The sequence below is a fragment of the Lactuca saligna genome, chromosome 9, assembly GCF_052625555.1.
Source record: "Lactuca saligna cultivar CGN05327 chromosome 9, ASM5262555v1, whole genome shotgun sequence".
Taxonomy (NCBI): domain Eukaryota; kingdom Viridiplantae; phylum Streptophyta; class Magnoliopsida; order Asterales; family Asteraceae; genus Lactuca; species Lactuca saligna.
In genome coordinates this window covers 50,952,557-50,965,089 of record NC_136425.1, presented here as the reverse complement: position 1 = coordinate 50,965,089, position 12,533 = coordinate 50,952,557, and the positions used below count along the sequence as shown (strand labels likewise).

Below are 12,533 nucleotides of genomic sequence, written 5' to 3'. Positions count from 1 at the left end.
GGGAGCATTCCAGTTACGGGCTGAGGGAGACTCGTACTGTGGACTCGATAGGAATCCAAATGTAAGATGTGGGCCCGAAAGGCAATCCAGACTCACACTGTGGGCCTAGGGGTAATCCAGTATGTAAAGTTGTGGAACCAGTACATGCTGTTATTTGTATATGTGTTATGTGCAGTTTATCAGTATTTTGGTGGAACTCACTAAGCTTTAGGCTTACAGTTTCAGTATTGGTTTCAGGTACCTCAGATGATCGTGAGAAGGCAAAGGCGTGATCTTACAACTCCTCACTTTTTATGACTATGTTTTTGGGATACTCTGATATATAAATGTTTTGAAAATAAGTTGGTAATTATTGTTGGTTCTAAATGTTTTAAAAAGTTTAAATTTTGCCTGATTTTTATGGGTGTTACACATATTAACCACCGAGTTGGCCGAGTTTTACAACACTTATTGCTTCTGTAAGGGGCTGATCGGGGAGTACTCGGATTTTGTAACTCACCTCGGTAAGGGGCTGGGTATGGAGTACTCAAACGAGTAATCGACCAACTCGACGAGTTTTACAACACCGCTTACGATAACATAAAACATAACAAAGGTGTTTTTGTGAATCGGATCAATCCTGCAGTCTAATTTTCTTTCATCGATTATCCCACAATTTGATTTCGTGTAACCCCATGAATACGACCAAATTATAGCTTTCGAAAAGTATTTATACACGATCCAAGAACTTATCCAGGTTTTATTGTTATTCGAAATCCCTAATAGTAACATTCAAAATCTCTAATTTTGAAGGAAAAACAATGTCTTCAGAACTTATAAGAGACATAAGTTCAAAATTTGGAAAGCTAGAAATTTATGAAAGGAATGACTTTCATCGTTGGCATAAGAATATGCACTTCATTCTCAACACTATGAAAATTGTTTACGTTTTGAGTACCCCTGCACCAGAAGCCCTAGAAGACAAAACTATGGAACATATCATAAACTATAACGTCTTGATTTTCAAACCAAAAATTTCATTTTTTAAAGTTAATATTTCATTCAAACATCCATTAATCCATTCGTTCACAAATGAAACCTTTGTTTGAAAATCAACACTCACCCATTTAAATTGGAGTATAAAATAGAACATGCGGAAATCTCAAACATGATGTTGATATGCATGCACAGTCAAATTGGGCCCTCCTTCTGAGAGTAGAACTTATTGAAAAACATTCGATCCACAACTGTATGCATGAAGCTTAGTGAGCTCCAAAAATACTACATACAACAATGTACATACAATGATACACATAATGGCCTTCAACATACAACTATCTACCCCTTTAGCCTTCAGTATAAAGTTGGTCTGCTCCTTTGCCCTTCAAAATAACGTTGGTCTACCCTTTTGGCCTTCAACATACAGTTTGTCCACCTCTTTGGCCTTCAGTATAAAGTCGGTCGCCCGAGTATCTTGGTCTTCAGCATAATTTTGGTCCGTTCTTAACTTACAACATGATATTTCAATATAACAAACAAACAAAAAACAGTCCAACATAATAGTCAATTGACTAAATTAGTTTACTTGCCTAATAGCACACTACAATACAACTATATCATGACATATAGAGGATACATACTGTAATATATAATATAGTGATAAAACTTTTGGATTAAGGTGTCTAAGCTAATAACTAAATTGATATATTCTTGAATTAAAAGCAAAGTCCTTTTGGGGTTTCCATCATAACCAATAACCGAATAGAATGACTTCTGGAGAAAAAAATTGCTTTGTTAATTTATTATATAATTAATAAATTGTAAAAAAAAAATGTGTATTAATATATTATATGATTAATATATTACTTTGAAATATCTATAACTAATTAAGAATTAAAATAAATAAATTAGAACTAACTTCAAGTTAATTATAATTAATTGGAAGTACAGAGACTAAGTTGTTGTTATTCAATAGTTGAAAAAAAGAGTGATTCTAGAACCCTCTTAGCATGGTTGGTTTTATTCATGACTTTATGGTTTCTAGAATGCTCTTTATTGATAAATAAGGAGTTGAATAATTGTCATGTTTGAAATAATATTATTATATTCAAATTAGGGTTATCCAAGGCTTCCTTATCAGTTATAAATAGGACCGTTAGGGTCTCAGATTTTTGTCTACTCCTCCTAAGCTTCATAGAGCCGAAATTTTCCTCTAGCCTCCTTTCTCCGCAAGTCTTCTAGTTATTAGGGTTTTTGGGTATAATCCATTAGAGGCATCCAAGCTTTTGGTGTTTGCTTTTCAAGGAACTCAAAGGAGATTTTTGTGGAATAATTGCTACATTAATCAAAATGCATGTAACCCTAAACCTTGTTGTAATTTCAATTATATTAGGATTTCCTAGGGTTTCTTGATATTCATATTTAGTTGCAATCAATAGAAAAAACATAGATACTTTCTAGTTGGGAAATTGACATAAAACCCCTTAAGTTTTCATAAAAATGTCAGTTTTACCCTTAGACGTGTTTTAGGTCCAGTAAAGGCCGAAGTTTTGTTTAATTTGTTCATTTTTACCCTTGTATCCGGTTTCTAGGTAACCTACCGGTTACCTAATGCCAGTAAAGCCCTTAATTTTAAAAAATGTTCTGATTTACCCTTAACTTTTTCAAAAATGTTCGGATTTACCCTTACCTTGATTTTTATTTTGATTATTTTGATTGTTATTATTATTATTATTATTATTATTATTATTATTATTATTACGTATTTTTAATACATTTTAATGTATAAAAATATTTTATACATACATTTTTAAATGTATACAAATATTTTTATTAATATAAATATATTTTTAAAAATATATATACTTGTATTTTGTATATATATACATTTGAATTCCCATGTATTCCAATAAAAATGTATTTATATATTAAAAAAGTATTTATTTGTATATAGTAGGTATAAATATACATTTATTTCATATAAAAATATATTATATACATATAAATATAAAATACATATTTATATGCATTATATTGTATAAAAGATATATTTATATGTATTTGTACATATTACTAACTATAGATATGTATTTATTTCATAACTATTTGCATAAGATATTTTTTTATACAAATGAAACACATATTTATATCTATTAAATACAAATGAAAACGTATTTATACATTTCCAAACATATTTATATGTATTAAATACAAATAAAAAGTGTATTTATACATTTAAAAATATTTATATTTGTATTTAATAGATATAAATATGTATTTCCTCTATATAAAAACTAAGTATGCACGTAATTTTGAAATAAATACATATTTATACTTGGTAATATGTACAAATACATCTAATTATATCTTTTATATAATCTAAACCATATAAATATGCATTTTTATATTTATATGTATATAATATATTTTTATATGAAAAATATATATATTTATACCTACTAAATACAAATAAATACATTTTTAACCTATAAATATGTTACTACAGGAATACATGGGGTTTCAAATGTATATAAATACTAAATACAAGTATATATATTTTTAAAAATATATTTATATTAGTAAAAATATTTTTATACATTTAAAAATATATTAAAAAATAATAATAATAATAATAATAATAATAATAATAATAATAATAATAATAATAATAATAATAATACTAATCAATGTAGGGGTAAATTTGAATATTTTTGAAAAACTTAAGGGTAAATCGGAACATTTTAGAAAATTCAAGGACTTGACTGGCATTAGGTAACCGGTAGGTTACCTGGAAACCGGCTATAAGGGTAAAAGTGAACAAATTAAACAAAACTTCGGACTTTACTGGATCTAAAACACGTCCAAGGGTAAAACTGACATTTTTATGAAAACTTAAGGGCTTTTATGTCATTTTCCCTTTCTAGTTTGCATGTGAACTTAAGTGTTTAAGAATTTTTTTCGACACATGATTTTTTTTATAAACTAGAAAACCCATCAGTAGTATTAGAGTCTAAGTTTTCTATTTGATTGAGCACATAAACAAATCAATCAAATTATGGTTTATGGAAATTAAACCATAAATGCTTAAATTTTAATAATGGTTAGGGTTCTTGAAACCCTAGCCTCTAACCTTGTTTTTGAAATTTTGTGAGGATCCCTTAGGGTTTCTAGTTTCCTTAATTACAATTTTAAATGTCTTAAATTTGGATAATGAAAACTTGGTAACCCTTACCTTTTTCGAAAATTAGAATGGTTAAGAATTAGGATTAATTTTTAATTATTTTTTTAATTGTTAATTGAAGATAATTATTTAATCCATAATAATTTAAATGTAAATTATTTTGTTAATTGTTTAATTGAAAATAATTATTTAGATACCTAATGATTTAAATTAACGTATAACTGGTAAACCATTAATGGTTGAAATTAACTAGTTAGTAATTGTTTAATTCAAAAATTATTTTTAAATCCTAGCATTTTAAAAAGTTTAAAATACACCTTATACTATATATGATTAAATGATAAATATATTATATGTATAAGACAAGTCAGTCAAATAATTAGTAGACCTCATTCACGAAGTCATACTCTAAGGGGGGGGGGGGGGGTATAAGAAAGCATCGATCCTATAAAATGATCGATGAATGGGTGTCCACTCTCATCCACCGCTCCCTTGTATGGTAGAGGGTTGTTAGCCGAATGGGTTTGATAGGACATAACCTCTAAAAGTATGATACCATAAACTAACAAAACCTTTTATAAATCATAAAGTAATTCATGGAAAGATGGAGCCGTTGGGTGTTCCCATCTGGAAATAAGAAGAGATCACGATGAATTTTATCATGAAGCTACTATAGATATCGCGACAAGTGGATTCGATTTGGGTCATCGTGGATCGATTGACCAAGTGTGTGCATTTCATTCCTATTCAAGAGAGAATCTCTGCAAATAAGTTGGCAGATGTTTATATTCGGAAGGTGGTTGCACATCACGGGGTCCCAATCTAAGTGGTTTTAGATCAGGATGTTTGGTGCACTTCTAGGTTTTGTAAGATAATTCATGAGGAGTTGGGCACTCGTTTACACTTCATCACAACTTTTAATCTACAAAATGATGGTCATAGTGAGTAGACTATCAAGACCTTGGAGGATATGCTTCGGAAATGTGTATTGGATTTTGGTGGTAGTTGGGATACATACCTCCTATTTAGTGGGTATTATTACGACAACAGCTACCAAGCCAATATTGATCAACCTCCTTTTGAGATGTTCTATAGGAAGAAGTGTCGGACCCTGATTTTTTAGAGTGAGTTCCGTTAGCCATTCATTGGTAGCAAAGAGGTGGTGCTCTGAAATAACGAGTTGATCCAGTAGGTACACGAGAAGTTGCAGATTGCATAGAGTCGGTAGAAAAAGTTATGTTAATAGGTGCCGATTGGATTTGGAGTTTTAGGTCGAGGACATGATACTACTGAAGGTGCCCCCTTGGAAAGGTGTCGTCCGATTAAGGAAGTAGGGAAAACTGGGTCCTAGATATATTGGTTATTTTAAGGTTATTGCCAAGGTGGACAGGGTTACATACCGGTTGGAGCTACCCGAGGAGCTTAATCAAATTCACAACACTTTCCACATCTTTTAGTTGTGGAAGTGTTTAGTCAATGATTCTGCAGTGGTGCTATTAGATGATATTCAGGTGGATAAGAGTCTGAACTATATAGAAAGAGACTAGTTGTGATCCTTGATAGAAAGACCAATACCCTGAGAAACAAGGAGGTGTGATTAATGAAGGTGCAATCGCAGCACTAGAAAGGCTCATAATGAACGTGGGAACCCGAGGAGGAGATGAGGGAGCATTATCAAGAGTTATTTATGGAGTCAGACTTTGAGGATGAAGTCTGATTCAAATGGGGGATAACTGTAACACCCGTGTTCCCACGTATTTTCATTTTTGGCTTGGTGTATTAATTTTCTTTCAAAATCGATCCCTACGCATGGCGTACTTGGTATGTACGCAGGGTATACATCTTTAATGAGGGACACAGACTCCATGTAGTGCGCCAGACATAGTTGAGGAATATGCGGGGAATACTTGAGCTGACCCAAACCCTAATTTTTAGGGTTGAAACCCTATTTAAACACCTTAAGACCTTTAAGGCCTCTTCATAACTAGCCTTCATTCTCCTTATTTTTGTCCTTTTGAAACCCTAACCTTTTAGAGGTTTTTTTTGGACCTTTAGAGTGTTCCTGGAGCATTGTGGAAGAAGGATAAGCATACCATTGAGGATTTTTGGGCTTATAGCTTGTAGCTTGTAGATCCAGAGTTTGTTTCACCTTTGCAAGCTTTTGGAGGTATAAAGCTCTCACCTTTATGATTCTTTTGTATAGATTTAGGTTAGTGTGGAGATTTGCATGATTTTGGTCCCATAGTTTTGGTTCTTGTGAGTAAAAGCTGCTTCAGAGATTAGGGTTAGTATTTCTTTATGTTTCTAAGCTTCTTATGTCATAAAAATTGGATCTTGAGGGTTATATTCCTCACATGCATGACTTTTGGTTATTTTGTGAAGTTATGGACCTAGGGTTTGATTATGGGCTCTATTAAGCCATGTAAAAGCTTAAAGTTGTCAAATTTATCAGTTAAGACCATCCCAAGAGTTAGATTTGTGAATTGGACATTTGGACTTTAGGTATTAAGAGCTTAAAAGTGATTTTGGACAATAGAGGGTTATGCATGGCGTAACCTCTGTGTACACGTGGCGTAATGGATTGGCCCCGTATGCCTTTTCATTGGACACCGAGTATGCTGGGCGTAATATAGGAGTACGCATGACGTACTCCCAAAAGTCCATTTGGGCCATTGTTGGGCCTTGTTCCATTTTGGGCATTAGGCCATGTTTAGTTGGATCTAGTCTAGGAAGGGTAAAATAGTTTTTGTCCTTAGTAAGAGAAAATATGATTTGGACATTTAATTATGGGTTATTACCCTAAATAGTAATTAGGTTTGGTTTGGATGTGTTCAATGAGAGGAGCCTTTGTAGCGGCAACGCGTGTGTGATTTAAATATCACCAGATTAAGGTGAGTCTCCTTATAGTATTTTTGGGTCGAAGAAACCAATATCGGCCCATTGATTTATGTTTATAGGATGCTAGTTGTCTATGTGAATCTTGCATGTATTTTATGTATTTGTATGTATACAGGGCGCGACCTGATAAATGTGTTGGGCGGGGCCCATCACATGTTATTGATAGATTTGTACCATGCATGACACATTGTATGTATGTTATGTGGTATTTTGGGAACTCATTAAGCTTTGTGCTTACAGTTTATGTTTAAACATTTTTCAAGTACTTCCGGTTCAAAAGGGAAAGGCCCGACATGATCGCAACACATCCACCAGTGTTCATTATTTTATGATTTTGGGATTGTCCTCTAATTAACTATTTTTTCACATTATCATACTTTGATGGTTTAAAATGAAAGATTGATGGTTTTGGCTGACTTAAAAAAAATTTACTTAGTATTTTTGGGATGTTTCATTATGATCATTGGCACGATACAAATTTTAATACGTATATGAAGTAATATCAAGTTCTGAAATTGAAACATCAACGAATCCAATCTTATTTTTTAAAAACAACAAAATGATCATGGAATGTTTTCACTGATTGAATACAATTCCGTTGAACATACTAGAAACAAGAATGGAATTGGGATTATCGGGAGATCCAATAAAATATGGGCTTGAAGGGGTAATGGATTGAACAATAGTTTCAATTAAATATGATTCTACATTTTAATTGCAAAATGAAGATGATTGCAAAGTAAATTTGATTTTAGAAGAATAGAATTCAATCCAACTTCATTAAACATATTAGAAACGAGAACGAAATTGGGATTAGCGGAAGATTAGACAAACTACGAGCTTAAAGCGGTAATGGATTGAACAATAGTTTCATTTGAATATGATTGTAACATTTTTTAATTGCAGAATGATGATTGCAAATTGAATTTGATTTCAGAAGAAAAGAATTGCAAAAGGAAGATGAATGTGGAATCAAAAAAACTAAAAGATCTACTAAATTGATACCATGTTAGAATGTATGAACTTAAGATTAAAAGAAATGCACATTGAAAGAGTTTTCGGAACCAATACTAATTAAGAAGGATAAGTAATACCCTTTATACCAACATAGTATAAATGAAAAAGTAAAAGAGATAGAGAAAAGTGAGAGGGGAGGTATTGTGCATTCTCACCGTGGATGATCAACAAATACGGTGAAAGATAGAGGGAACGGTGTTTATACCGATTACCCAGGATGCCACATAAGTTCACATAACTCGATATTATAACCTATTACACATTGGATAGCATTATGACCTATAACTTATAACTTATAAGTAGAAGTCTTGTATCATGTATTTATAATAGTTAGTGGATGACCCACTAATATTAAATTTATTATAAAGGAAAAGAAACATGTGCTTTACAACATAAATGTCTATTAGTCAAAAGGGGAAGGGGAGCCATCGCCCATCGGAGTCAAAACGTGCGTGCTGGGAAGCTATTCACGATTCAGTATCACATATTTATACTCAACCTCCTTTCATGTCTTTCTACCTGCGTATTCGTATCGAGAAGAGAGAGACAGACTGTCTTTATCGCTCGTAAGCAGATTGATTCCTCTTAAATCGTCTCTGTTTTCTTCGATCCATACTCCTTTTCCTACTACAAGTCAACTTTTTAGATCTGATTCGTTATTGTATTCTATGATCTAATTGTTTTTGTTTGTGCAGCAGCAGCAGCAGCAGCAGATATATATAAATATATAAATGGCGTCGGACCGGAAAACTTTCGTCTTTTCTGAGGTCTCCAAGCACGACACAGTTGATGACTGTTGGCTAATCATAGCCGGAAAGGTCCGTTATTTTCTGATCTGATTGCTTTCGTCTGATTCTCTACTTTATATTTTTATAATTTTGTAATGTCTGAATTCAAATCGATCATTGTTTGATTTTGAGGTTTGGTAGTTTGTTAAGTTGTTAGCAGCTAGCTTCTGTAATCCGATGGTAGAATTTAAGCGAATCGAGATAAAAATTACAACTCAATTTGAAATCATGGATAACGAAGAGAGAATATATTGATGAATCTTACCTTATCTGATGTTTGTAATGATTTGGTGTTGTTTGAACTTTGAAGAATCCATAACTTATTAAAGTTTATTATAAATCCTTGCTTCAAGTCATCCTTGTCAAGATTTTATCATCATTAGGAGAAATTCTTAAATCATTTATGCTAAAAACCTTTCTGCCATTTTTCTCCTTGGATTACAATCCCAAAATGATACAAATTGTTTTATTGGATCTTGTGCATAATTCCTAGTTTCCTACTAGGATTTTGTAATTAGTAAAGTTTAAACCCCAAATACAACAAATATAAATGAGCCCAATTTTAGACTTACGGGCCCCACTTAATAAGCCCAATAAGCTCTTGACGGGCCGGAATTTTGAATTCCCTCCAATTTTTTTTGTTATATTTACCACCATTTACTTTCAGTTATATCCAGTCAATTTTAATTTTTTTTTTGAAATTTCGCATGACAAATAGTTTGTTCCCCATTTATAACATTAAAAAAATGATTATTTTTAAATACTCCTCACGGAATTTATAAACTGCATCAGGTTTATGATGTAACCACGTTTATGGATGATCACCCTGGTGGACAAGAACCTCTGCTAGCAGTAGTCTGTAAGTTTAATCCATCGATCACTCCAACGTGAGACTAAACAAAAAACAGTTTTTTTAAGCTACATTGTTATATTTCAGGCAAAGATGCGACAAAAGATTTTGAGGTGCTTGGGCACAGTGATGAAGCTAAAGAAATGATGAAAAAATATTGTATAGGTGATGTTGACCAGTCAACTGTTCCTTTGGATCATACAACCAATCCAACTATTGATTATAGCTACAGGGCAGAAGGGAGGGGTCTAGGATCATCTGGCAAATTATTACAATTTTTAGTGCCTTTTGTGATAGTTGGGTTGGCTTTCATTATTAAAATCTACACCAAACAAACTTCTGCTTGATGGGTCAAGAATCATATGTTTATTCAATTACAGTTGGGCGTTTGCCCAACAATTTATATAAGTGATATGTATTTCTAAACATTTTATGATTTACTTCTAGAATGATGTATTTGTTTTTAAATGGCATGCCACCTCAAAAGATTGTAGTTTCAAGGGTAAAGTGAACCCGGAAAAAACTAAAAAATCATAACCCAAAATCAAACTGATTTGAAATACGGATGATTTGGTTTTAATTTAAAAAAACAATAACTTAGATTCGGTATGGTTTCTTTATTTAAAGAAACCAAAAATAATAACAAAAATGGCATTCACAAGATCCAAATGATCACCATTAGACAATCTTGATGTGTTGGAAATTTAAAAGGAGATAGCAAATTGGTAATTCCTTTGTCTTTTAAAACTGTAAGCTTGTTTTTTCATCATTACATTGTAAAAAATGGTAGGGCCAAATGTGGACGCGAAGTTCACAAAGTGATGTGATGTAGGCGCAATTTGCATCATTTCCACAAGCTAAATAACTTTTATTTTAGTGGGTGAAAGATCGGTTTGGACCAATCCAATAAAATGAACCATTTGTCAACAATTTGACATTATCTAAGAGATATATAGTAGATATATCTCGTGGCCATGATGACCTCCAAAGTCCCATGACTGCCATATGGCATGCTATGATTGATTGGTATCTTTAGGTTATACGCAATGCTTGATTTTCACAACCATTCAAGAAATTTGAGCATCATCGGAAGAAAGAAGAAGGATAGAGTTTTGCTAGTTCATATGTTAGGTTGATCTAGCATTCGAAGTAGCATTGAGCTTATCAGAACACTTCTTCTAGTTGTTCTGCTAGTTTGATCTAGTAGCAACCGAACTAGCATTAAACTGATCAGAACACTTCTACTACTTTGTCCGCTAAATGCCTGCTACTCCAATCTAACAATTTGGCACTATAGGTTTACTTAGTTTTGTGACATAAACTAGCATCAGAAAGATGGTGTTTGGCTGATGTAAAATTTGCAATTTTTAGGTATGTTCCTTTCAATCCTTAGTTGTAAATTCTTTTCAGTTTGATCCCTATCCGAGTAAGTTGGGCGTACTCTATGAGTACTTTGGGCATACTAGCTCGATGGTTGGAGACGGAGGCACCCACGTATGTTGGGTGTACGCTCATCAGGGGAAAATCCCAATTTTTAGGGTTTATCACCTATTTAATCAACTTATGTTGCTTTGGGAGTATCTTATCATCAACATCCACCAAAAAATTGTCCTTCTAGCTAACCCTAATCTTAGAGAGTGCATCTTGAGCTTATTTGTGTGTTTTGGTGGTATTCTTGAAGAAGAATAATAAGAAGGTGGTGGGAGGATTTTGGAGCTTGAAAGAAGTTTGGATCTGGGATTCTCACCTTGCTAGCAACCTTTAAGAGGTAAAAAGCTCCTAGCTTTATCATCTTTTCTTATAGATTTAGTTACTTCTTCATTTAGGGCATTTTTGGTCCCAACCTTGGTGATTCTTGATCATGGCATACTCTTAACCAAATAAGTCGTCCTTTCATACCCATTGAAGGGTCTTAAGTCATAAAAATGAGATATTGATGCTTAGTTCTTCCCCATGCATACTCTAGAATGCCTTTATGGAGTAAGAAGTTAGGATTGTTGGTATTAAGCACTTAATGGACATCCAAAGTCATAAAGTTCGAAACTTTATGACTCTCAATGGTATTTTGGCCTTGGATCTATAATTGGAACGTAAGAGCTTGATATATTAAGCTCTTAGTATGGAAAAATGGACCTTGGTGCGTACGCTATGTGTACGGGGTTAATGGCCTTATCCCGGTCTAGGATCGTGTACGCCCATCGTACAAGCTGAGTACGCCCCGCGTACTCAACTGAGTTGACTCGTTGACTTTGACCTTTGACCACAGTATTGACCAAGTTTAACTTAGGGGTATTTTGGGTATTTTGAGTTGTTAATTAAGATTAGGTCCTTAGTATTGGTTAGGTGATCGTTGAACCAGTTTTTGGAGTCGTTCTCGGCCTTGTGAATTTTTCCTATTCTTGTCTGACTGCGAGGTGAGTTATTCCCAGTGGCGGAGCCAGGGTCAACGTAAAGGGGTATCCCGAACCAATGGGTTCGGTTTCTCGGTTTTTCAGTTTTCCAAACTTAGTTTTGGGCTTAAACCCAAACCCATTCAAAGGTTTAACTTGTTGAGAATTTAAAATCTTGTGTTGCTTATATAACATATGTATAGGGGCTATTTTTCATTTTATTGCCGATGTGGGACAATTTTAGAATTATAAGAAATAAGAAAGAAGTTGAAGGGATATAGGATAGATACTGATAAACAAAAAGTTAACATATGTCAAGCCCAAGATTCGAACTTCCAACCTCCGAAAAACACCATATCATCATAACCAACTGAACCAACTAGAGCTTTTGTTATTTTTTGACAAAACACATTTATATTAAGGAATGCAAA

At 33.1% G+C, this 12,533-nt stretch overlaps 1 protein-coding gene across 3 annotated transcripts; it reads left to right on the top strand.

Moving 5' to 3' along the window:
* The first annotated feature begins 8,497 nt into the window (after positions 1–8,497).
* LOC145018160 (cytochrome b5-like) lies at positions 8,498–10,180 on the top strand. 3 transcript variants are annotated; one of them, XM_078976068.1, is made up of 4 exons: positions 8,498–8,640; positions 8,773–8,892; positions 9,655–9,721; positions 9,800–10,180. In XM_078976068.1, the coding sequence occupies exons 2-4, from the start codon at positions 8,806–8,808 to the stop codon at positions 10,057–10,059; spliced, it is 414 nt and encodes a 137-aa protein (XP_078832194.1). In that variant the 5' UTR covers positions 8,498–8,640; positions 8,773–8,805; the 3' UTR covers positions 10,060–10,180. The 3 variants fall into 3 exon arrangements, with proteins under 3 accessions (XP_078832194.1, XP_078832193.1, XP_078832195.1); XM_078976067.1 differs by having other exon boundaries at positions 8,513–8,640; positions 8,770–8,892; XM_078976069.1 differs by having other exon boundaries at positions 8,558–8,640; positions 8,776–8,892.
* Positions 10,181–12,533: the final 2,353 nt, after the last annotated feature.